Genomic DNA, 24784 nt, shown 5'->3' on the forward strand with positions numbered 1-24784 from the left:
CTGGTCTTTGATCCATCTGCAGATGATTTAAATATGAAATAGGAATCAAGATATATACCATTTTTCAGACCAATATCCAATTGGCCCAATGGATAGTTCACACTAATAGTCTTAATTATGGTAGTTTCACACAAAATCATGATACCTGTAGTGTAAATCTTCCAGATTTGCTATTTTTATTCAATACCACCTTGATTATTCTTGCCCCTTAACAGTTCCATATGACTTTAAAAATAAACCTGCCCACAACAACACACCCACATAAACACATACCCAAACTTGCACAAATACTGTTGGAATTTTGATTGGAATTTTTTTTGAATCTATAGATTCATTTGGAGAGAACTGATATCTTTATAATACAAAGTCTTTCAATCCATGAACATTGTATATCCTTCTACCTATTTAGGTCTTTTCTAATTTATCTCAATGACTTTTTTTAGTTTGTATCACAGAGGTTTTAAATAGCATTTGTCAGAGGCGCCTGGGTGGCTCAGTGGGTTAAGCCGCTGCCTTCGGCTCAGGTCACAATCCCATGGTCCTAGGATCGAGCCCCGCATCGGGCTCTCTACTCAGCCGGGAGCCTACTTCCTCCTCTCCCTCTCTGCCTGCCTCTCTGCCTGCTTGTCATCTCTCTCTGTCAAATAAATAAATAAAAAATCTTTAAAAAAAATAAAAATAAAAATAAATAAATAAATAGCATTTGTCAGATTCATCCTAAGTATTTGATAATTTTTGATACTATTATAAATTTAATATTTTAAGTTTAATTTCTATTTGTTGTTAGTATTTATTGACTACATAGAAATACTGTATGTATGTACATATATGTGTTTACATGTAGAGAGGCACTAGTGATCTTGTTAAATTCATTTCTAATTCTAATAGTTTGTCTATAGGTTTTTAAATTTTCTCCCATGTACATATTCATAAATACCCTATATTTAATCCAACTACAAATAATCAAAATATTTCACAAATATTTTTAATATTGTGTTTGATTATATAATTGAAAAAAACCCAGTAACTTCTGACATCCTCTCTGGAAAGTGGATATTTAGGCTTCCCCTGTCTATTATGCTGTCATTTACTTAAAATGTTCATTAAATACCTACGATATGCCAGATTTTAGTCACTACTAGCTCTGGAAATAGAATGACTATTACGATAACTGGTCAGCACCATTACAGAATTTAAATCAATAAACTAAGTATGACAGATACTGTGACAGGGGCATAGGGTTCTCTGAAAGTATATAACAGAGGCACTAACCTTGTCTGTTTGGTCAGAGAGCTTGTTAAGGGCAGGCAAGAGGACAGAAAGCTTCTAGGAGAAGAAATGGTACAGCTGACAAGTGAAAGAATAGAAGTTTGCCAGGTTAAGAGGACTCCAAAAGCATTCCAGGCAGAGGAAACAGCACTGCAAACCTCAAGGTCATAGACTCTTACAACAGTAAACCAAAACTGCATTTCAAATATTCTGTTGTTTACCTGGATGTATTAATTGGATATATGCTGAACTTAGGCCATCTGTATTCTTGGCTATACAAGTAAATGGATATAGATAAAACCTACTTTCCACTTCTGAAATATTAAGAATGGTGATGACTGTATCCTTTCCCCTTTCTGAAGGATTTTTCACTCTGTTCAAAAGAGAGAGAATAAATGAAGTTGTTTAGGGAAAACTATAACGGAGACACATATACATGGTTTATCTCTTTATTCAACACATGAATTGCAGCAGAAATTATCACCAGCCCTATGCACAGGAATAATAATCATCAGGCTGTTAGCAATACTGATCTGAGATTTTATAGCGCAAAGACCACTGTCTGTAAAAGACTTAGAAGCAGAGATCAAAGTAAAATTACCAGCTTCCAAGAAGAAAAAGATGGATGTGCATTCTAGTCACCATGAGGGCACAGAGAAGAATGCATGAGACGAGGAGCCTGGAGCAGATGACCAAGGAGAATGCTAAGGAGTCGGGAGTTGATCCCTAGAGAGGAAACAGAAAGCCACTAGAGACTTGAGATGTGGAGCCCCTGATTCTTGGTCTCACTTAACGAGTCCTTCCTAAACTTTGTAAAAAACCAGAATACAAACTCGACAAGGCAAGAAACAACAAATGTTGGAGAGGATGTGGAGAAAGGGGAACCCTCTTACACTGTTGGTGGGAATGCAAATTGGTGCAGCCACTTTGGAAAACAGCATGGAATTTCCTCAAAAAATTAAAAATAGGGGTGCCTAGGTGGCTCAGTGGGTTAAAGGTCTTTGCCGGTGGCTCTAGTCATGGTCCCAGGGTCCTGGGATTGAGCTCCACATCAGGCTATCTGCTCAGCAGGGAGCCTGCTTCCTCCTCTCTCTCTCTCTGCCTGCCTCTCTGCCTACTTGTGATCTCTGTCAAATAAATAAATAAAATATTTTTTAAAAAACTAAAAATAGAACTACCCTATGACCTGGCAATTGCACTACTGGGTATTTACCCCCAAAGATAAAGGTGTAGTGAAAAGAAGGGCCATATGCACCCCAGTGTTCATAGAAGCAATGTCCACAATAACCAGACTATGGAAAGAGCTGAGATGCCCTTCAACAGACGAATGGATAAAGAAGATGTGGTCCATATACACAAGGGACTATTACTCAGCCATCCGAAAGGATGAATACCCAACTTTTGCGTCAACATGGATGGGACTGGAGAGGATTATGCTGAGTGAGTCAAGCAGGGAAGGTCAGTGATCATATGGTTTCACTTACTTGTGGAACATAAGGAATAACATGGAGGACATTAGGAGAAGGGAAAAATGAAGGGGGAGAAACCGGAGTGGGAGACAAACCACGAGAGACTATGGACACCAGGGAAACAAACGGAGGGTTTTAGAATGGAGAGGGGGTGAGGGGATGGGCTAGTCCGGTGACGGGTATTAAAGAGGGCATGGATTGCATGGAGCACTGGGTGCTATATGCAAACAATGAATCATGGAACACTACATCAAAAACTAATGATGTATTGTATGGTGACTAACGTAACACCATTAAAAATAAAGAAAAAAACCCCAGAACAACATGAAGGGTAATTCAGGAAAGTTGCTTCATTGGAATGTTATAACATATTTATCCAAATTCAAGAGAAAGCCTTCCAAGTGGTCTGTTATTTGCACCACAATGACATGTACTTTTACCTGAAGTGTAGAAGATCTTATAAGTCCTGTTTAGCTCAGCAAAACTCAACAGGGACAGCAAAGCATCAAGGGCCCATCAACTAACTATTGCTATCCAACTAAACCATCAAGGTTGTATACATTTCACGACATGAAATTTAATACCAAAACTTCTCTGTTACATATTTTAGCATACTTACAGCACATATTCCTCTGCCAGCACTGAGTCGTCATCGTCAATTGCTGACCCATTCCACTTCCAGAAGACAGAGTCACTAAACTGGCCACTGACATTGCAGATTAATTGTAGCTTGGATCCTGCAAAGCAATGTAGTTTTAATCTTAGCAACTGATGTTTATCTGATCTATCTAGATTAATAAATGGCCATTGAATAAAGATTTGAAATTATAGAAAAGTACAAAGAAAAAGAAAAATTGCCCTTAAACCCACCACTTGGAGATAACTGTGATTAGTAACTTCATGCCTCTCATTCCTCATCTTCTCTGTGTACACATGCAATTTTTAAAAAATGGAGTGTTATGGTCTACCATTTGCAAATATTGTATCCTGGCAATTCCTGCTCATGAGATCAGCCTTCCAAAATAGTCTGTTTCAAGGCCGTTTACTATTCCATAATACAAATACATTATGATTGATGCTTTTCCTATTGCTAAACACAATTTGTTCCTAATTTTTTCACTATTAGGATTAATATTCTAATGATTATTCTTTCACATCAATATTGTACATATACTGAAGCACTACTTTGAATCTGGAAGTACAGATTTAAAAAGCCAGCCCCCCGACCCAAGTGACACTATATTTAAGATCACTTTTTCCAGCAGTATAAGTGAGTGCTTTTTATCCCCTTAGTCCCCAGATTCCAAATACTTTTGGTCATTTACCAACAAGAGAAAAAAAATTCCATTTAAATTTTCAACAGCATTGCTTGAAATCAGGGTGAATGAACGTGTCATTTATAAGTTTAGTATTCATTTGCCTTTAAGAACTGCTTGTTATGGGCGCCTGGGTGGCTCAGTGGGTTAAGCCACTGCCTTCAGCTCAGGTCATGATCTCAGGGTCCTGGGATCGAGTCCCATATCGGGCTCTCTACTCAACAGGGAGCCTGCTTCCCTCTCTCTGCCTGCTTCTCTGTCTACTTGTGATCTCTCTCTCTGTGAAATAAATAAATAAAATCTTAAAAAAAAACCAAAAAGAACTGCTTGTTATGCCATTACTTAATTGAGTCTCATATAAACCTCACTGTTGTGTGGGAGCTCTTTATAATAGCCATGATATTAACTCTTTATCATGCATGAAAACTATTCCAAATACTGTTCAGAGTTCACTGCTTTCCTTCTATTTTTGTTTATGGAAATTCTTTGAGTACAGATATTTTTATCTTTTACTTGGTCAAATTTCTGTTTTATCCGTTCTCACAATTTTTTCTAAAATCAGGAAAATATCTATGTACATTTTCATTGAGGTATATATAATGTTTTCATTGTTTTGATTGTTTTAGTTCTTTACTCTATCTAGAATATAATTGGGTATGGTATGAGGGAGAGATTTAACCTAAGGCTTTTGTCCAAATAGCTGACTGATCATTTCCAGAACCACTTATTGAATAACAATTTGTAATGCCACTTTTATTAGAAAATAAATTATTTATTTGAGACTTTCTTGATTTGAATGTGTATACTGATGCCAGTGGTACCACAAATCTTAATTACTGCAGTGTTAGGGTAAATGTTAGCATCATTTCTATTACAGTTTTCCTTAATTTGGTGTTTCTCAAGATTGTTTTCATTACTGTTCCCCTTTGGAGCCTTTTAAGACATTTTTATCCTAACTGCTTCCCTCCCCGTGAATTTTTAATACCACAGACACAGTATATCGCTTTAGATTTTTTTTCCACTAAGAACAAATTTTCTCCCCATTGGAAATAAGATCACTCCCACTCTTTGTCGATATGTAAGCTTTAAATCTCAATTTTCCTGAGAGGTCAGAATTTGTGCAGTTTTGTTCTCTCCTATAAATCCTATATATTTTTTAAAGATTTTGCTAAGAATTCTATAAACAGCTCTATGACTTGTTGCAAATGGGATCTCTTTGCCCATTATGTTCTCTAGCTGGTTATTGCCAAACACGTTTACCATTTTAGAATATCAATTTTAGTCACTTGTTTGCTTCTACAAATACTTTTATTTTAATAAAGTTAGTATAGACAATGTCCATTTAAAACCCCTATACCTAGGCCAAAAAGTACAAATAAAATAAAAAGAGCAGTGCTCTGTTGCATACACTTCTGCATTAAAAATTTTATTAACTACTTATGAAAATCACGAGTTTTCAGGGAGTCTTATGACAAGATCTTTCTTTAATCTTAAAATGGTTTATCTTCTTTGGAGTTAGTCCCTATCTTCACCATCTCTACAACCCCTCAACTTCAGCCCAGTATTCCTGTTCTTTGAGGCCGACCCTCAAATTTTAAAAGCAGCTTTAAGTTAAGGGAAGACCATTTTTCCACAGTTCAGTTCTCTGAGAAACTTTCGTCTCCTACTGAAAGCCACACGTCCAGAAGGGAAGTAATCATGAGCCAGAATTTCAGGGCCAGTCAGAAAGCCATTATGAACACTAGCATCAGCGAGTTATTTACCACAAGCCTGAAGACACACAGTCCTGGAAAAGGGTGGCCCCTCTGTGCACATGTGTAATTTGTAAAAAGGAGAGGGCGACAGGAACTGAGGTTTCATCACCAAAACTCAGCGCCAGGAAAACAAACGATAATGACTAGTGGACACCAGAATTCACACCACCAGATGCCTTAAGGAGGTAAGGGGCCAGTCTTCAATTCCATCTTGAACACCACATGACAAAAGAATTATTTTTGAAACTAAAAGAGGATTGAGGGGAAAGAAGAAAACAATAAAAATAATATCTACACTGTGGTATGAACTCCCTGCTTGTTCCTGATAAACTTCAATCACATCTTTCCCCCCTTCCCAGCTCCCCTGGACTCATTATCAGCAATCCTCTGACATTCAAAGAAAAACCTGAGTGAATTCACGGGAACATCCGGTCTTTGACAGTAGGATTCTTTGAGTTTCCTGAGATATGTCGTCCACCATTGTCACTTCAAAGTGAATCTCACTGCCACCATGTCCGGTGACTGAGTTTAATGTACACTCTTTCCTTCTCATCCCTCAAGTCCCCAGTTAAAGGTTTTGCCTCCTGGTCAAACACAGTGATGACGGCTTCACCCAGACTCTCCTCCCCACAGTAGTGGTCTCAGGGAGGCAGGACCTCGCTCGGGGACTTACAAATCCATCTCTTCCCCATAGCACACCACCGCTACACCTTGAATATTAATTTTGTATCTGGCCAATTAATAATATATTAATTCTAACCTCTCCCCGGTAACTCTCTTGAAAGTAATACACACATTATATGATCTGAAAATAATAAAGTCCTTTTCTCCATTACAGTAAGTATGCCTTGGTTCTTTTATGTATGATGGTATCAACAGGGCACTTCTAGAATATGTAAAGCAATGATGGTTATTTGGGCATCTTTGCTTGGAGGGTCTATGCCTGTAGAACGTCTCACACTAGTGTCATTCTCCATGAAGAATATTAGGGACTATTAGTTTGAATCAGTGTTATTTATTAAGTTAAGGAAATATCCCCCAGTTCTATTTTTCTAAGTCATTTTATTGGTACTGAACCTTAGCATAAGCTTGTTTGACACCCTTCATCATATGACAGGGTGACGTGTGCATCTGGTCAACGGGGTATATTAAAATAAATATTTCCTAACATAAAGCTATTTTTTAGATTTGGAGATCAATGCCACCTGAACTTCAGAAGCCTAAAAGGTATGCCTCTAGAACACGAATTCTAAACAGAAGCTATGGCCAACAGGGCAAAAAGTGGTTCGTGGGGAGAGGGCAAGAAAATCCTAGATATTGCAATGGTTTGTGGCCTGGCAAAGTGCCGTGGTAGAGCAACAGATATACAATAGATCTGTGGCATTAAAACTAAGAAGGGGGGAACCTGGTTGATTCAGTGGGTAAAAGCCTCTGCCTTCGGCTCGGGTCATGATCCGGATGGAGCCCTGCATTGGGCTCTCTGCTCGGCAGGGGGCCTGCTTCCCCCGCACTGCCCCCTCCGCCTGCCTCTCTGTCTACTTGTGATCTCTGTGGTCACAAATGTTTACCTTCTAATCTCCATACAGCCATTCACTGTCTTCATGCAGTGACTTTTACAGAAAAGAACTTTGCATGCCAGCCTGGCTTTTGATCCTCTGATACCAAAATCTGTTTTTATGTTTGGACAAGTGGTTTTCAAGAGAACATTCGGTGATGGGAAAAATGTTCTATATTTGTGCTAATATGGTAATCACTGGACACATATGGCTATTAAGCCCTTGAAATATGGCTAATGTGACTGAAGGACTAATTTTTAATTGAACTAAATTAATTAATTTACTTGATTTAAAGTTATATGTACATAGCCACATAAGGCTAGTGGTTACTGGATTGTATAAAGTAGGTCTGGATGCTTATAGGATTATGTCTTTGCTCTTGAAATAAAAACATTTCACTGACTTGGTGGTCATTCTAGAAAAATACTTTTCCTTTTTGGTCTGATATCCTACCCTTCAGTCTAAAAGCTTAGTTCTGATCTTAAGAAATCCATCCCATGCCAGTCAGATAAATTACATTTCTCATTTCTAGTCCTGTTGAACTTAGCCTTTGGCTGATGTTTTCATGGGTAATAAACATCCACAGGAAAGTGAGGGCGGGCAAATCAGATGTGAGTAGATTTCTGCTAGGAGAGGCAGGAAACCGAAAGAAACATTTAAAGACATACTTTGTTTTTATTTTCCCACTAATTACAGATCTACTCAGTAAACAGTTTTGGTGATGTGTAGCAAAGGTAGAGTTTATCTTGAGTTCAAAATAATGATTTCAGTATAGGGTGATTGGAACCCACTTACCCAGCCCTACTTCCACCGTCTCGTTAGCTGGACTCACAATTACAGGCCTCAGAGGCTTGTATTCTTCTGAAAGACAAACATCCACAGGGCTTCTTAGTCTCTTACAGATCAGAATCTCAACTGATGACAACAGTTAGCAAAATGTACAAAGACATACCATGTGGTGGCGGGCCAGATATGCCCCCATGTGCCCAAAGCGTAGATGGCAGGAGACAGAAGACAAGAGATGAAGGAAAGAGGCCAATGTGGATGTCACGGCTAAGTACAATGCCTGCTGGTAAGCCTGGGCCCTGCGCAACCCATTGAGTTTGGTGCTACAAACACACACATCACAGGGACTCCAGACAAGTGCCTCTCGCGAAGCAAATCAGAAACAGCAAGTAGCTATGTAGAGGGACTTCCGTGGATGATGCATGAACCGGAGAGACCACCCGCGCTAAACCTGCTTCTCTTTAGTAATTGCAGTCATGACCCAAGAGTGCAATGCCAGGTGATTTGGCAGAATTTATTTAAAAGGGCAGCAGAATATCAAGGAGCTCCAGAAATTCGTCTGTGTTTTATTTCCAAGAAGATTGACTTCAAAGGTCCATCTGTGGCCAAGCCTGAGAAACTATGAACTGAAATGCCCAGTATTCCACCACAGTAAAATAATAATAATAATAATAATAATAATAATAGCCTCCATTAGGGCAGGATCTTGTCTCTTTTGTTCCCTAATGTATACCTAGAACAGTGCCTGGTATATAGTAGATGCTCAATTGATATTTTTGAGTCTGTTCTATACAAACAAAATATGACATCTTCTCTGAAGTACATTATTTCTATAAAAGGGATCAGAAAAGACAGAGTATTTAAAATATATTTGACCTATTAAAAAAATTCCCTAGTTCTCTCTAAAATTCTCTCTGCTGGTCTGGTTTCTGTATATCAAGAAAGACAAACCAGAGCTACCCCACAGCTGCTAAGATGGTTGTAATGTAAAGAGCGTTGAAAATTATAATTCACTAATGCTTATAGGAACTAGGCAAGGAATTCATTTTGATACAATAAAATTAATGTTTGAAATATATAAGTTATTAGAGAATTGAGAAAACTTAGCTCTGTGTAGGGTGATTGTGTTTAGGGTTTACCCGAGACAGTCCCCATCTATGCCGGTTGTCCCAGCATAACCAATAATAAGGTCCCTTTAACTTTTAAAGTCATGGTTAGAGGAACTCTTGTTACTGAAAGTTTACAAAATCTATTTACAGAAAGGCTGAGCATTCTGCCCATTCCCAGGTAATTTGTAGGAGTGCATTTTCTTGTAAAATCACTTTTAAGGTGAAACACAGTTAACAGAAAACTGAAAGCCTCAGGAATATTTACAAGAATAATTATCAATGTCTATTTATTTCTCCTTTGTTTTGCACCAGGCCCATGATCACAGAATGAGCATACTTGGTCACTAATCTTCCCAACAACTTTGGAAGGTTGTATCATCTTACAGAGGAGGAAACGGGCTTAGAGAGGGAAAGTAACTGAGCTAACAAGAAACTAACAAGAGGTACAGTACACTCTAGGAATGCAACACATTCCAAAGCCCATTAGCATCCACCCCATCAAGATCAAGTAGATGTTCCTTACTGCTAGACACTCAGAGTCCCCAAGCAAAATCACTCAGGACTGCCCTCCATCATACTCTAGTCACAAGGAACCCCAGAGCTCTCTGGAAGAACCATCTTCAGCCATGGCAAAGAACAAGCCTCTTACTTCAGTTGGAAAACACAGCTCTTACCCTCTGTCTAATTAGCACTGCATCTGAAGCAGGAATGCAAAACGTGTACACAGTATTAGCAACAAAAAAGCTAAAGCCATGTGACCTTTGGCAAGTTATCAAGCTTCTCTTCGGTTTAGTTTCTCCCTAAACAATGAAGGTACCATTAGAACCATGGTTTCTGGGCCTTCCCAGATTCAAACTCCTAGGATTAGAGCTATGACTCACCTATAGTCTTCAGTTCTATAACCCGGGTAACACGATATTGCTTTCCCAAGTACATGTAGAATATTCCACAAGTATATTTCCCATTATGTGCTGCAGTCACATTTGCTATAACGAGTCTATCTTTCACTCCACTAAAGTATATATTATCAAGAAGTAGAGGTTTGCAATCCTAGAAAGATGGAGAGGAAGGAAGTATTAAAACCAATTAATGATTTTCCCCAACCTACCACCAGCAAAAGAAACTCCATTTTTCCATATTGGCAAATATTTTATGCATGGGGTGTGTGTGTGTGTGTGTGTGTGTGTGTGTGTGTGTATGTATATGTACATATTCATATATATTCATAGATATATATATTGAAAACTTCAGGAAAATTTATAATAAATCATCATACACCCGTTTTACACCAAACACATGACTACAAGCTGAGCACATATATGAATATATATGACTATGTTTCTTGTGTACGAGTTTTAATATAGTATTTTTTTGTTTGCAATAATCCCAATCACATTTCCAGGATATTAAATCTTTATGCCTATGAGCCTTGCACTTTGAAGACAAGTGAAGACAAATTTACTTTGCAAGGAAAACATGTTTGAGGGCAGAATGCTAATGCCACAGTTTCTTAGTAATGCTATACTTCCTTTCTGTGTTGATATTAATTATTTTGTATTTCTTAACCTCTAACAAGACAATTCCCCATGTAAGTTCCAACAAACTAGGTAGATCAAAGTTACCAAAACACAAAGTAGAATGCTACCCAATCCAGTTTCAAATAAAATTAACAGAAAGTAAGACTTTCATTAAATGTATGCAGTCTAACAATTAAAAAAAAAAATTCCTATTAAGTTTCACCATGCAAAAGCAACCAATACATCAAATGAAAAAGTACTCTGCAGATTCACCCTATTGTCTAGGTCAGGAAACTTTTCTGTTTGCTGGAAAAGTAAAATACCATATTGAATATAAAATTACCTTCTGCCACTGTATTTTTGGTAACTCATTATTTTCATCTTTAAAAAAGTCCATATAGGGACACACAAGTTGTCCATCTGCTGCAACAGGTAGTCTCTGCGTAAAGATAGTTTCTGTGTTGTAACACAAGTTAGGTTCATGCTGTACAAACCTAATGGTTGTTTTAATTTTGAGGCAGTAAGTTGCATTCCTAAAATCAATCAAAATAGGTGAATTCAGCACAATTAAAAATGTTTCTGTCCTTACCTATTGCAGGCACACAGAACGCATGTCTGCAACATATCGATTCTTTTCTTACCTCACGGTGCAAAAGTAATACCCCGAATCCTCCACCATGGCAGGAACAAACCAAAGTTCATCTTTGTGCTGATGAATCCTGGCACCTACATCCATAGATATAGGTGTCTTGCTGTCATTTTTATACCAAATTATAGAGCCTTTCTTTTCATTTGGGTTAAGAAAACAGGAACGTACATCAATTTCATATGCAGATGAAACTAAAATTACTCGTTCTGTCCGTTCCTCACATATATCTTGAAAAGGGAAAAAGAGAAAGCAATGTCTGTGAGGAATTCATCCATTTCTTCATGCAATATTGACATTTAAATGCATCAATCATAAAATGTATCAATTCATATTATATATGAGTTTTAACAGCTTTATAACGAAAGGCATGATCTTGGAAGACTGAAAGATTTATATTCAAATCCAGTCATGCCACTTACTATCTGTGTGCCCTTGGGAACGTTATTTAACCTCTCTTATCCCCTCTTTATTCATCTAAAGACTGGTGCTAATATAGCAGGAGAGAGATCTGCTTCAGTACAAAATGGACTAGATTTGCCCTGTCACCTGAACAACTGAAAAAATGGACCAAGTATATGAAATATTCAAAACACTGAACATCGAGGAACAAAGGACAGAAATGCCAGAAAGATGGAAAACATAGTAGGTGAACCCTATAATTTTCCCAAGTTACTGCCTAGAGAAAGATTCTAGGTCATGACATTGCAAGGAGGAAACACAAACAAGACCAGGGTTCTGTCTGAATGGAGAAGACAGAGCTGGAAATCTAGGTAAACCACGAGTTTGGAGGACAGAGCAGGAAAGGGATTGGAGATGTATAGATACATAGACAGAGAGAGGGTTTTGGAGATCTGTACAGTCTCCCTCAAGGTTTCAGCTGAGTACCAATTAGTATAAGCACATAAGGAACTACCCAAGGTCAGAGTGAAGATTGCCAAAAGGATTGGAGTGAATATCCACTGGACCACATACTGCTGTTCTCAGCAGCTGGAATGGAAAACCTCATGGCTCATGGAACATCAGGTAGAGAACCCAGAGGGTTTTGACCCTGTAGATGGAGCAAATTAGGCCTAAGATAAGACTTTTTCTGATCTTGACTAATTCAGCTTAAAAGCAAAACCTGAAAAGATCAACTATTTCCAAGTAACAACCCTGTAGCAGAATGGTTCAAGAACATTTTTAGTAATACGAAAACACCCAGCACCCAAAATGGTAAAATCTATAGTGTCTAGCATTCAATCAAAAATTATGAGGTGTACAAAGAAGTGGGACAATACAATCAATGATGAGAATAAAATCATCAGGGCGCCCGGGTGGTTCAGTCAGTTAAGCGTCTGCCTTTGGCTCAGGTCATGATCTCAGGGCCCTGGGATCCAGCCCTGCATCAGGCTCTCAGCAAGGAGTCTGCTTCTCCCTCTCTCTCCATCCCTCCCCTCACTTGTGCTCATGCTCTCTCTCTCTCTCTCTCTCTATCTCTCAAATATATAAATAAAATCTTTCAAAAAAAAAAAAAAGACAAAAGTAATCAAAACTGACCCAGAAATGATACAAATCACAGAATTAATAGATTAAAATAGTTATTGCCACTGTGCTCCACTTCATCAAGATATTAGATCAAACATGTTGAGACATAAAAAAAATATTTTTTTAAAACTTGAATTTCTAGTGATGAAAACTATAAAGTTGACTTAAAAAATACATAGGATATGATTAATGGCAGATTTGACACTACAGAAAAAAAGATTAGTGAACCTCAAGCCATAGCATTATTAAATCTCTTTAAAGATAATTGAATGTTTAAAGTAAAAATTTAAAAAGTATTGTGAGATTTATAACATATAAAGAAATAAAACATAGGAACAATCTGACAAAGCTCAAGAAGGGACAAGTGGGTGTGTATTGTTCTAAGTTTTCTACAGTATATGTGAAATAGTATAGTATCACTTGAAAGTAGACAGCAGTAAGTTAAAGATGGATACCATAAGCCTGAGAGCAGTTATTTTAAAAAAGATAAGCTATTAGCATAAACCAAACAAAGGATATATGGATGGCAAAAAAGCACATGAAAAGAAGTTCACTATCATTAGCAGGAAATGGAAATTAAAATTACAAACAACTATTACTCCTTAAAATCAAAAAGGTGGACAATATCAGGTGTTGGTGAGATGTGGAAATTTCATTTACTTCTGGTGACCACATAAAATGGTACAACTGCTTGGAAGACACTTTAGTAGGTTCTTAAAAAGTTCCACATAAGCCTACCATATGACCCAGCCATCCCCTCTCAGATATTGACCTAAGAGGAATGAAAATATATGTCCACTCAAAGACCTGAGTGCTAACTTTCACAGCACCTTTACTCTGAATAGTCAAGAACCAGAAATAGCTGAAATGTCCATCATGTGTGACTGGATAAATGAATGGGGATATACCCATATAATAGACAACTACCATGTAATAAAATAATATCTATCCATTTATACAATATGAACAGATCTCAAAATAATTATGCTGACAGAAAAAAGCCAGACTAAAAAAAAAATAAATAAATAAACAAAAAAGCTAAAAACAAAAACAAAGACACTGGATGGAGACATCCAGATGTCTCTGGATGGTTCTCAGCTATGGGTTGCTAAGGGCTGCTTTTAACACCTCTTCTGACTGAAAGCCAGGATCTCCCATCACACTCCTCAATCGGCAACAAAGTTGGAGAAGGCCTGGCCTTGACATTGGAGGCCTGGAGCTTAGCTGCTGCTCTGACACTAGCTATGTGAGCTTAGGCTCTTAGCCTCACTGTGCCTCAATTTCCCAAATCACAAGTGAAGCAATGTATAGTACAGTTCTGTGATCAGGAGGCTCTCTGTTCTGGGATTCAACAGAAACAGGTGAGGAGAAAAAACTGACTCTGTCAGGGAAGATACTTCATGTATTCTAAATAATAGGGCTTCTCAGCAGACAAGAAAATGAGGAAATGCTTAACTTACCAGCTTCCAGAGAAGAAATCAGTACAGCTGTAAAACAAACAAGCCTGAGTAACAGTTTCATATTCTCCTGAAAAAGAGAGGAATGGATGTGAAACAAGAATTAAAATGTTATTATTCCAGAAAAATCTCTAAAACCATATAAACTAACTCCCACCTGCTTCCACCCTCATCCTCAAGTCATGATGATGGGTTATTAGTCTCCCTGCCTCAATGTGATCCTGCTTCTGGACCTACCTCACAGCAGGAGGACTGCATTCCTTAAATATCCTGTAATTCTGACATTTTACTCACATAAACTGGCCTTCCCCCACATTTGCCTAGATTAACTGCATTATTATATTTACTATATTATATATATATTATATATTATATATATTATAAATTATATATTATATTATATACTAGTATTATATTTACTAAACTATATTTAGATTATTAAAGTAAGAAGTCTAGCAACCCAGCTTATTAGCTCTTTCTGTAACTGTGTGAGTGTGTGTTTTAAGGCTCCATGATAAAGAGGCAGAAAATAAAGGGTTAAAATATTTCCCAGTGGCCGGTTCCAGGTCCATCAATTGCTGGTGTTAGTTATCTGAAACAACGTAATGATATCAGGAAACTTAATGAACAGTGCCAGTGGTTAGTTCATGCAATTGCAAGATCGGACTTGTTTGATTACTAAGCATGGGAGAAGAAGCGGAAGGTGCCGGGGTGAGTTTTATACAGATTATATCTCAAGATGTAATTTGAATTAAGTGTGGGAAAATGCTGACTCATACATGTCCAAGGCTAATGGCCTGCCACCGCAGGGCAGTGTGGTGTTAGACACAATGGCTCCGTGGGTCTCAGTTCCCTCATATGTACCAGTGAGGGGGCAGTCAGATCATCACTGAGCCAGTCCCACTCCGATAGTGGAACACGGAAGCCAAACCCCCTGGGTCCAGGTTTTGCTTTGCCTGTCCCAGAACTGTTGTGAGAAAAACCAGGGGAGAGAGCAGCCCCTTCCTCTCAACAGAATCTTAGGGCAAGGTGGTCAGCTCCGGGCCATGAGGTGGGATTAAGACTCATATGTCCAAGGATGGACGGTGAAAGTGAGGGACGTAAAGATGCACCCGAGACTAAATGAACCATGCTCCTGACAAAAATTACCACAGGGGCTCCTGGGTGGCTCAGTGGGTTAAAGCCTCTGCCTACAGCTCAGGTCATGATCTCAGGGTCCTGGGATTGAGCCCCACATCGGGCTCTCTGTCAGCAGGGAGCCTGCTTCCTCCTCTCTCTGCCTGCCTCTCTGCCTACTTGTGATCTCTGTCTGTCAAATAAATAAATAAAATCTTTAAAAAAAAAATTACCACAAACCCCACTAGGCCCCCCACACAACACAGAAATTTCAAGGATGATGCCAAACCTGACTAGACTTGCACTGCCAATAGTTGAAAGGCTGGCCAAGTGAGGAAGTTTCTCAACAGCATCTGTGTTGTGCTATTTGAAGGCAGAGTGCTAGAGCCAGAGACCAAAAAAAAAAAAAAAATAATAATAATAATAAAAATAATGAATGAAATAAAAAAATAAAGCAAGAAGTTACTCTTCAAGATGGCCACCATTTAGGCATAAGCCCCAGGTGATCACAGTTGCGTCCCACACACCCCCTTCCCCCCCACATCCCTCCATCCTCTGGTCAATGCTTCCATTCCCCATTTGACAAGACAGGGATGACATGAGCAGTATTTGTGGTTGACACCTGCTGAAGGTGAAATGGTTGTCACGTGTGAGGGACACTGAACCGTCAGGTAAATGGTCACCCTCAAATGTAAGCTATCATAACCACCCCCGTGCTGATGACAAGTACAAGCTTTGGTGAAGTGTTTCCAGTTATCCATTCATCCCTTCATTCGGTCACTGCTAAATTTAGCAACTGTATGCTGGCTATCTACTGCACGCCTGCAGCTACACGTGGTCCTGGGAACACACAGGAATAACAACCAGGGTCTGGCTCAAGGAGCTCATCAGCCAGCGGGGAAAGCGGGCAGGGCCACAGAGTTATCCAATGATGCAGAGGTATCTCTGGGGAGAGCAACGCCCAGGGCCCTAACTCAGCCTGGAGGAGGGCTCCTGGAAGGGGTTACCTGAACCTCAGGAGGTGGTGGGGAGCACATCTACTTCTGGAGCATAAAAGGTGGGAAGCCAAGGTGGGAAGGTGGGAAGCCAAGAAGCAAAGCTGGGGACCAGTGCCCAGAACACAGAGCCCAGCTTGGAGTTGGGACTGCAAGTCGCAGGTGGCAAAAAAGAGACTCACTTAAAAGTGTTACGCTACAGGGTGGTGTACAATCAGATTTCACAGAGATCTTTGACACCTGTGTGGAATATAAACCGGAGACAAGAGGGTAGGCGGAGAGAGCAGGCTGCTGTGAGAGGGTGTCCACATGAGAGCGGATGTGGCCTGAGCCAGCCAACAGTGAAGGACAGACAGAAAGGGGGTGGATCTGAGAACTGCTCAGAGGCCTGCGAAAGGAGGGGTGACGAAGCGGGTCTGGGATGCACCAGCCCTGGTTCACTCAGGTGGGGACCAGTGAGGGCTGGGCCCGGTAAGAGGGACAGGTTCCAGCATGCACAAGACAGTCCGAAGAGAGGTCCAAAAGATGTCTCTCACAGCACCACTGGGCCTGGGTCTGCTGGGGCTAGCTAGCAGTGTCGCCTCCAACAGAAACGGAGACTCCGAGTGTCCACTGAAAGCTGAGTGACACGGACACAGGGCCCGGAATGTGCTGGAACTGGACAGCACACCGTACGCTGGGAGCCATCAGCACACCGGTCATAACCTTAGTGATCGGAAAGTGACCCTGGAAAGAGGGTGAGCAGTGGCCCTCGGTGGGGCCACAGACCCCTTCAGAAATCAGATACGGAGTTGTCCCAGAGGAATGTGGGCAGACAAACAGAACGTTCTGTGCACCCTGAGAGACACGCCGGGATCACCTGAAGCTGAGGCGGCAGACTCCAGCCATCTATGGGAAACGGCCCATGGGCTGGCTGAGAGGGAAGCGACTGTTACCTTGGAGACGGCTCTTCCTTGTGTGAAGTGGTCCTGCTTCTCAGCACAGAGTCAGCATCCTCGAGGGGCGACTCTACCTAGAGAAGGAAGCATGCACACCACTGTGAGCTGCAGTGAGAGAGCTTCTAGGTACCGACCGCTGCTCAGACCTTGAGAAGTGTCCAAACCAACCAAAACAAACTGACAAAAATGAGTCAGCATATTTAAAGGGCACCATGCTCCACAGTCCTCTGAGACAACGGTTTCAGAAAACTGAGGGGCAGGGGGTGAGGAATACCCAGAGGTTGACAACCACCACCACTCTTGGAATAACTGCACGAAACCTGGCACTTAGCTGGCCCAGGGAGGCAGAAGGGGGGCACCACCTGTGGGACCTCGCCACTGTATGCCCTGGGAGAAAAGAGCTCAGAGAATGAACCAGATGCCAGGAAGAACATGAACAGGACCTTTTTAAGAAGAGGCACACGGTGCGTCCTTAGGCTTCCTTCTAGCAAGCTTATCGATACACCTGCATTCCCAATGGCAGAATCTGAAAGAACTTCCCGAAAAGCTGAACTGTGATGTGCCCTATAGGCATTCCACCATCCATTCCCTGGTTTTTACAGTTTACTTGGGATACTTCGGAGTATTTGCTTCAGGTCTGATTGATTTCCTCAAGCCTTTGCAACACTGGTCAGGCTGAAGCATAAGGCCTTTTCATGTCCGATCCGTAAAACAGCCTGACTAATGCAGCACCAAACACTCCGCTTAGATTAAATGGACTAAGCAGCACCTGACCATTCATGTTAGGTTTACAGGAAGGTACACAGCATCACATTAAGGGGCCAAAGACACAGAGGCTTATCCACATCAAATAAAACACAAAATCAAAGGCTCCCTGATCTTCCCATCCTCTGTCCGAAGCACAGTGCCCTCCCCACCTCCATCAGTGTGGCCCAGAAATGAGCACAGCATGGGGGGGCCTGTAGGGAAAGTGTCAGAGAAATGAACAGGGTGAGGACAGGAAGAAGGATGGGCAAGAGGAATGAATGGATTTGGAAAGTCCAGGAAACCTCTAGCAGACTGGACTTCCCAAGTCCCCCCAAACCACTTCCCTTTTCCTCTTCCTCTTTGACCCGAAAGTCTCTAAAAGAACTCTTATAGTTACTGTCTCTTCTTCTCCCCATCCTCTGCTATTGGTTCATGGCTTCTGCTCCTTGCCATATGCCCTTCTCCCTCCGTGGTGTCTCCACAGGGCTCCCCAGGCCTGTCACTTGGTTCTAACCTTCCCACTCCGCCTGCTTCTTCTATGACTTCCCACCAGCTCTGAACCGATTCTGATGTGAGGCTTCTCCCAGGGGCCCCAATAGACACCCCCCCTCCTCCACAGCCAGGAACACCAAGTCCCATAGGTTCCACCTGACCCAGGGCACCTGGTGCCTCAGACCTCTGGCTCTGGGACCCAGGGCTCCCCTGATGGCTGCCCTTCCCTACCTGGGACAGGAGAGAAAGGTACAGTCTCCCTCTCCCATACTCCTGTGAAGAGGGCCCCATCCGGGCGCCTGGGTGGCTCAGTGGGTTAAGCCGCTGCCTTCAGCTCAGGTCATGATCTCAGGGTCCTGGGATCGGGTCCCGCATCAGGTTCTCTGCTCCGCGGGGAGCCTGCTTCCTCCTCTCTCTCTCTGCCTGCCTCTCTGCCTACTTGTGATCTCTCTGTGTCAAATGAATAAATAAAATCTTAAAAAAAAAAAAAAAAAAAAAAAAAAAAAAAAAGAGGGCCCCATCCTACTCCTCTTGTATTGTGGTAAGAGCTCAGGAAGGAAGTGAGGACGGGAGAGAAAGATTCATCTACCCAACATCTTCACGTTAGACTACACAGGGAGGAAAACCTGTCCTCGAATCAAGGGGGAGAAAGGTTGGAAAACAGGTACTAAGTGTGAGTCAGAGAAGAGAAATGCTAGGGGAAGCATTATGAGGCTGGGAACCACACTGGAAAGGGAAGATTACTACCTCAGGGTGACACAAAGGCTGCAGAGCCAGGAAGCCAGGGAGGACGCTGAGGGAGAGCAGGAGGAGCAGGACCAGACACTGGGCACAATTCCCTCCAGAAGGGATACTGGCTAAGTCAACCTCCCTTGTCCAGAGGCAACTGGGCAAACTCTGCTGTGATTTTTGAAATCGGATTACAAATAAAATTCAAAATATATTTTTAGAAAGTACTGACAATAAAAAAGTCACAGATCTATTCTATTGTGTTATTTATTATTCAGAGGAATTTTCCACATAAAAGAATGAAGGGAGAGAGAAGGATTAATGCTCCCAATAAATTAACACACAGGCAGTGACATCTGTATTACACATGAAACTCCACCCTGCCTACCATCCCCTCAACAGCCGATTCCAGCAGGAGTGCAGGGGTCTGGGTGGGGGCGGGGGGGGGCACCCTGAGGTACTGACACCAGACCGGGCCCCAGCATGACAGGGGGCCCTGGCTGGTCACCCCACCGCCCCCAGCAGCCTGGTCCATTCCCATGCAGGTAGGAAAACAGGAAGCAGAGCTTTCTATGACCATCATGCAAAAAAGCAATCCATCATGGACTTCCGGAGTACAGTTCCCCTCACTCTTTGTGATCATAATGTACCTGGAAACTGGTACACACCATGGCTCTGTGGCACACGGCGGGCATGTGCGAAGCCTCTTGTTTGTTAGAGAGAAAAGTGGAAATGAGACCGGAGCACAGCTGACTCCAGCAGGCACTCAACTACAGAAGCAGAGATGGGGTGTAAGGGTTAACGATGAGCAGGCCCCCAACAGAAGATCCGCTCATCCCCTAGCGCCGTCCTGTCCGTCTGTGAGGAACTCCATACCCTGCACAGACGCAGTAAAAGTGACAGCTGGGGGATGGAGGGACAGACGCCAGAACCCACGAGGCTTCCACAAGACCCAGGGGCTCCAGTGCAGAGGGAAGGGGTGTCTTCCTCTATTAATGTCTTCTTATTCCTGAAGAATTTTCCCACAACCTTGAGGAATTTCCTTCTTTTTCCTGAGGAATTCCCCCACATTGTGTGTCTTGCCTGCCAGGCCAGAAGCCAGGCACAGGACAGAGGTGGCACGCATCAGACACATCCCAGACCTCATGAAGACACATGCCCCCTGTGCGTCCACCTCTGGGAGGGGGGTGGCGGGCATGAGGTTCTGGCACAGCGCAGCCTGCACGGACGAGTCCCCCACGCGGCTTGTGCTCTTGCTGTCCACGTCAGCCTCCCAGGCGGACTCCCTAGATGGCCCCCCAGCTCCGTCACATATCAGGAGGTGCCCTGAGAGTGCATAGTGATAGCCATCCCACATCCCAATCTACCCTCCCCCCACCCGTACAGCCCAGGCCACTCAGCAGACCAGGGATGCATGGTGGCTGCGGAGTTCACAGGGGGAGAGACCTGTGTGTGTGCTCTGCCCAGGCTGTTTGGACAAGGAATCTTCCGGGTCCCAGGTGCCTGGATTATGGCCATGCTGGTGTGCACAGGCTCCAAGGAGGCACATTCTTTTAGCCCCACAGACTCCTGGCCATGCTGAGGCCCGAGGCTGGCTGAGAAGCAGTACAGGACCCTCCAAAGTATGGGGCCTGCATGGGACCACTCTTACTTGGCTCTAAGGGTGGTTCTGCAGGAGCCACACCTCTGTAGAAACCCAAGAAGAGAGAGATGACACCAGCAAAAGCCTCCTCCCCTTCTTCCTTCTGGAGACCTGAAGGGCCCTACATCTGAAATTTAAACAGAAATCGTACTGGTACTTTCCACATTTCCACCTCCTCCCAGCTCAGTCTTCGCACTGAGTGCCTGACAAATACATACACAGCATCATTTAATACGACTTCGCATCCCAGGCATTATTCGACATATGTATATATGTATATTTGACACAACAGAAAAATAGAGAATTGGGCTCTGACTAATTGACTGTAACTGGGAAGGGCCTGTGGACAGTCCCTGAAAGAAGCAAAGAGGAAAGCAGGTTCTTCAGCTCACAAATTGTCACAATCTCCATGTTCTGCTGAGAACCATCGTGAACACATATGGGGAATGGGGCATGGTATTAAAATCAAGTCTATAATTATGATCTTCACCTGTTATAAGGACTCAAACACAATTACACAGTCTCCAGTTTTGTTAAGACCAAAAATGTCAGTTTTCAAGACAAGATGTATAAAGGAACTTACTCATAAAGCCACAGAACCATGTGATTGTGGAAAATTCTTTAGAATTCTGGGCTTACACAAGTCCCTGTTTCTTAATCTAGAACCTGCAAATCCCCAAGAAGCTGTAGACAGCCAGGGAACTCTGAATCTAAGTTCCTGGGATACTGATTTGCCTCAAGGATTTTCTGGGCGGAGTCATTTTTATATTAGAGAAAACACAGCTATACGCCGAAATGGAAAGAAAAATCTCTCAGAGCTAAAGTATGAGTCATCAAAGAAATGGCCCTTGAGGGGGCTACTTTAGAGAGCTAGACTTTTCATTTTCTCAAGAGGAGTCCTTTGCTGGTAAAATCTGGGAGGCACTGTCCTGCATAGACAACAATCAACTCTACCTGGTCCTAGTCATGGGAAATGGAACCATAAGGGCCACACAACTTCATATGCATGAGGCCAGACAGAGCAATCTCGCCCTAACATCAAGGAGGCCCCCCAGGATGGTTCCACGCTCAAGAAAGGAAGGAGACCAAGGATGTGGACACAAAGGAGTCTGGGAGTCACCACAGTTTAATAGAACTATATCTGTTATGCAGAGAAGAGTGACACATACCCCACCATACAATGACATCCTAAAACCCTATTATGCATTCGTTCAGCATAGCTATCCCTGATTTTCCCCCAGAGAAAGAGTTCTACAGAACTATGAGTAGACAAAACCACACCCATGGTGGAGGCAATAGAAACAGTCATCATCCCAGAAGGTCTGAGAAACACTGAAATTTTGGCCATCTTCCTATCAGAAAATCCAAATGCTGGCTCACAGCAGATTCATCTGGCTTATTTACTCACACAAATGAGACAAGAAAAGTTTTTTAATCATCAAAGGCTATCATGCACAGGGATATGGAGATAAAGGGAAAATAGTCACAGAGGTTTTAGGTGTCGCTAGGCTGTCCAAGTTGTTCAGCTATGACAAGGCATGAAGCCACCAGATGTGGTTTCACATGGGTTTTAACAGAAAAGGGAAGAATAAGGCACAGAGGGACAGGATTACCATCAACAGAGGGCAAAGGACAGGAATGGCCAGACCAGAGCCTCTTGATGGCTGGACTGAATTTTCACACAGTGTCCATTTCTCCACAATGAACCTGTGCTCCTGGACCACAGCAACCAGACCCAGCAATGGGAAAGGCTCTGCTCTCCCAGCCCTTGTCTCCTCTCAAGTGATCTGCCTGACCCTGTTAGCCCTCCTGCGCAGCTCCCATTCCACTTGCCAAGGGCTCCGTACCTGAACCCTGCCTCCCAGGGCTTGTCCCCAAGAACTGCCCACCAGGCCACCACAATAGTTTCTGTTTCTCAAAGTGAGTGTTACAGGTAATCATGGGGGACTAGACATTCTCTACATGAATTTTTCTATGTCTTCACTCCTCTTGGTTTGTTTGGTTTTTTTAACGAAGATAAAAAAAACACTGCATACAGTGAAACACATAGTAAATCTTAAGTGTAGAATTCCATTAACTTTGACAACTGTATACCCTGGGAATACAGTATACCTGTGTAGATTCTACTAACTGTGACAACTGTATACCCCAGGAATATAGTATACCCACGCAGAATTCCATTAACCATGACAACTGTATACCCCGGGAATACAGTATGCCCGTGTAGAATTCCATTAACTGTGGCAACTGTATACCCCGGGAATATGGTATACCTGTGTAGAATTCCATTAACTGTAACAACTACATACCCCAGGAGTACTCCATCAAGATACAGACCATTTCTATCCTCCCCCAAAGTTCCTTTGTGTCCCTTACTAGCCACATTTCACAGCACATGGCCCCACCATCCTGATTTCATCACCACCAATAGGACCCCATAACTGTCAACATGAGTCAGTCTGGATGGCTGGCTTCCACCCCATCTGCACCCTGCTATGTTAGGGTGCAAAGTGACATTAGGGCTTTAATCACTTACTCCCAAGTGATGAGGGGGAAACCCTTGGCTGCTAAGGGAGCACTTTTGAAAGTATGGAGAAGGGGACACTTTGGGTGATCACAACAAAGCACGGAGTAGTAGAGTCACTTCCAGAACAATGCAGGGCAGTTCCGCAAAGTAAAGACTCTCTTGTCCCACATGACCTCCAAGCCACGCACATCATTTACCATTTGGAGAGCCCAGCGCCTAATTCTATCCTACACTTACATAGAATATACATTGTTGGCACACGTTTCAGACATACTGAATTTTCCAGGAATGTGATTACTGTGAAAACAGAGAGGAGACTAGATTTGACTACCATATAGACCTTAGACCTTGAGCAAAAGTCACTCATCATTCAGGGGTACTTGGATCCCTACCAGGATGCCTCTGTTCCGGACCACACTTGGAGCCATCCCCTGTGACCCTATAGTCTAGTCTCCATGATACATTAAGTGGCTTCACTGAATTCTAGTTTGGCTCTGCCCAAGCACCCATCCACACAGTGATTCTTTATATCTAGCTATTATACTAACTAGTTGGAAATTCCATTATGGGTAAGTTTTCTTATATCGTTTCAGAACTGTAAATATTTGCATTAAAGGGGGTAAGGGATTCTGAACTAGGTGAGAGGTACTGATCAAAGTGACAGCATGTAACTCTTGATTGATCTCACAGTCAGGAGTCATAGGCTCTATCTGTTGGGGTCCTTAACGTTCTCTGGTTTGGGAAGCTGCATGTGCAGAACTCAGGGTGCACATGCCACCTCCCCCACCTCCTACTAGCATCCTAAGTCCAGCTGAAACTCGGTGACCCAACTGCACTGACAATGGAGAATCATTTCAAAAGACAGCCTAAAATTGCTCCTCCTAAATGGGGATGTGCAGGGGAAAGGTCCCACTTTTCTCCATCCCAGGAATTCTTTTATTTCTGAGCACTTTCTTTACATCTTGAAGACACAGATGGCTGTGCCCCACCAGGTATTCCCTCTCCGACAGCCGGCAGGAAAGTACATCAGTGTCGTCCACACTGGCTACAAGTCAGAACCACCTGGGGGCTTTAAAAACACCGGTGTCTGGGCACACCCCCAGACATGCTAGTTTGTTTGCTCTGTGGTCAAGTCCTGCCATTTCTCATCAGAGCGCCTCAGGCACTGCGAAGGTTCAGGCAAGGGTAAGGA

At 42.4% G+C, this 24784-nt stretch overlaps 1 protein-coding gene across 5 annotated transcripts in view; it reads right to left on the reverse strand.

The window, feature by feature from the left end:
* The window catches only part of IL1R1 (interleukin 1 receptor type 1), a 79435-nt gene that overhangs the window by 6592 nt on the left and 48059 nt on the right, over positions 1-24784 (reverse strand). For 3 of the 5 annotated variants that reach the window (XM_032351729.1, XM_032351728.1, XM_032351727.1), the window contains 9 exons: positions 17453-17529; positions 15812-15903; positions 14410-14476; positions 11418-11652; positions 11120-11309; positions 10141-10309; positions 8160-8225; positions 3358-3475; positions 1491-1642 (listed from right to left, as the gene is read on the reverse strand). In XM_032351729.1, the coding sequence (XP_032207620.1) occupies positions 1491-1642; positions 3358-3475; positions 8160-8225; positions 10141-10309; positions 11120-11309; positions 11418-11652; positions 14410-14470 (991 nt within the window). In that variant the 5' untranslated portion in view covers positions 14471-14476; positions 15812-15903; positions 17453-17529. Of the gene's footprint in view, positions 1-1490; positions 1643-1712; positions 1996-3357; positions 3476-8159; positions 8226-10140; positions 10310-11119; positions 11310-11417; positions 11653-14409; positions 14477-15811; positions 15904-17452; positions 17530-24784 lie in introns of those variants that run through there. The other 2 variants (XM_032351732.1, XM_032351730.1) reach the window with 2 other exon arrangements.

Source organism: Mustela erminea, chromosome 7 (genome assembly GCF_009829155.1).
Source record: "Mustela erminea isolate mMusErm1 chromosome 7, mMusErm1.Pri, whole genome shotgun sequence".
Classification (NCBI taxonomy): domain Eukaryota; kingdom Metazoa; phylum Chordata; class Mammalia; order Carnivora; family Mustelidae; genus Mustela; species Mustela erminea.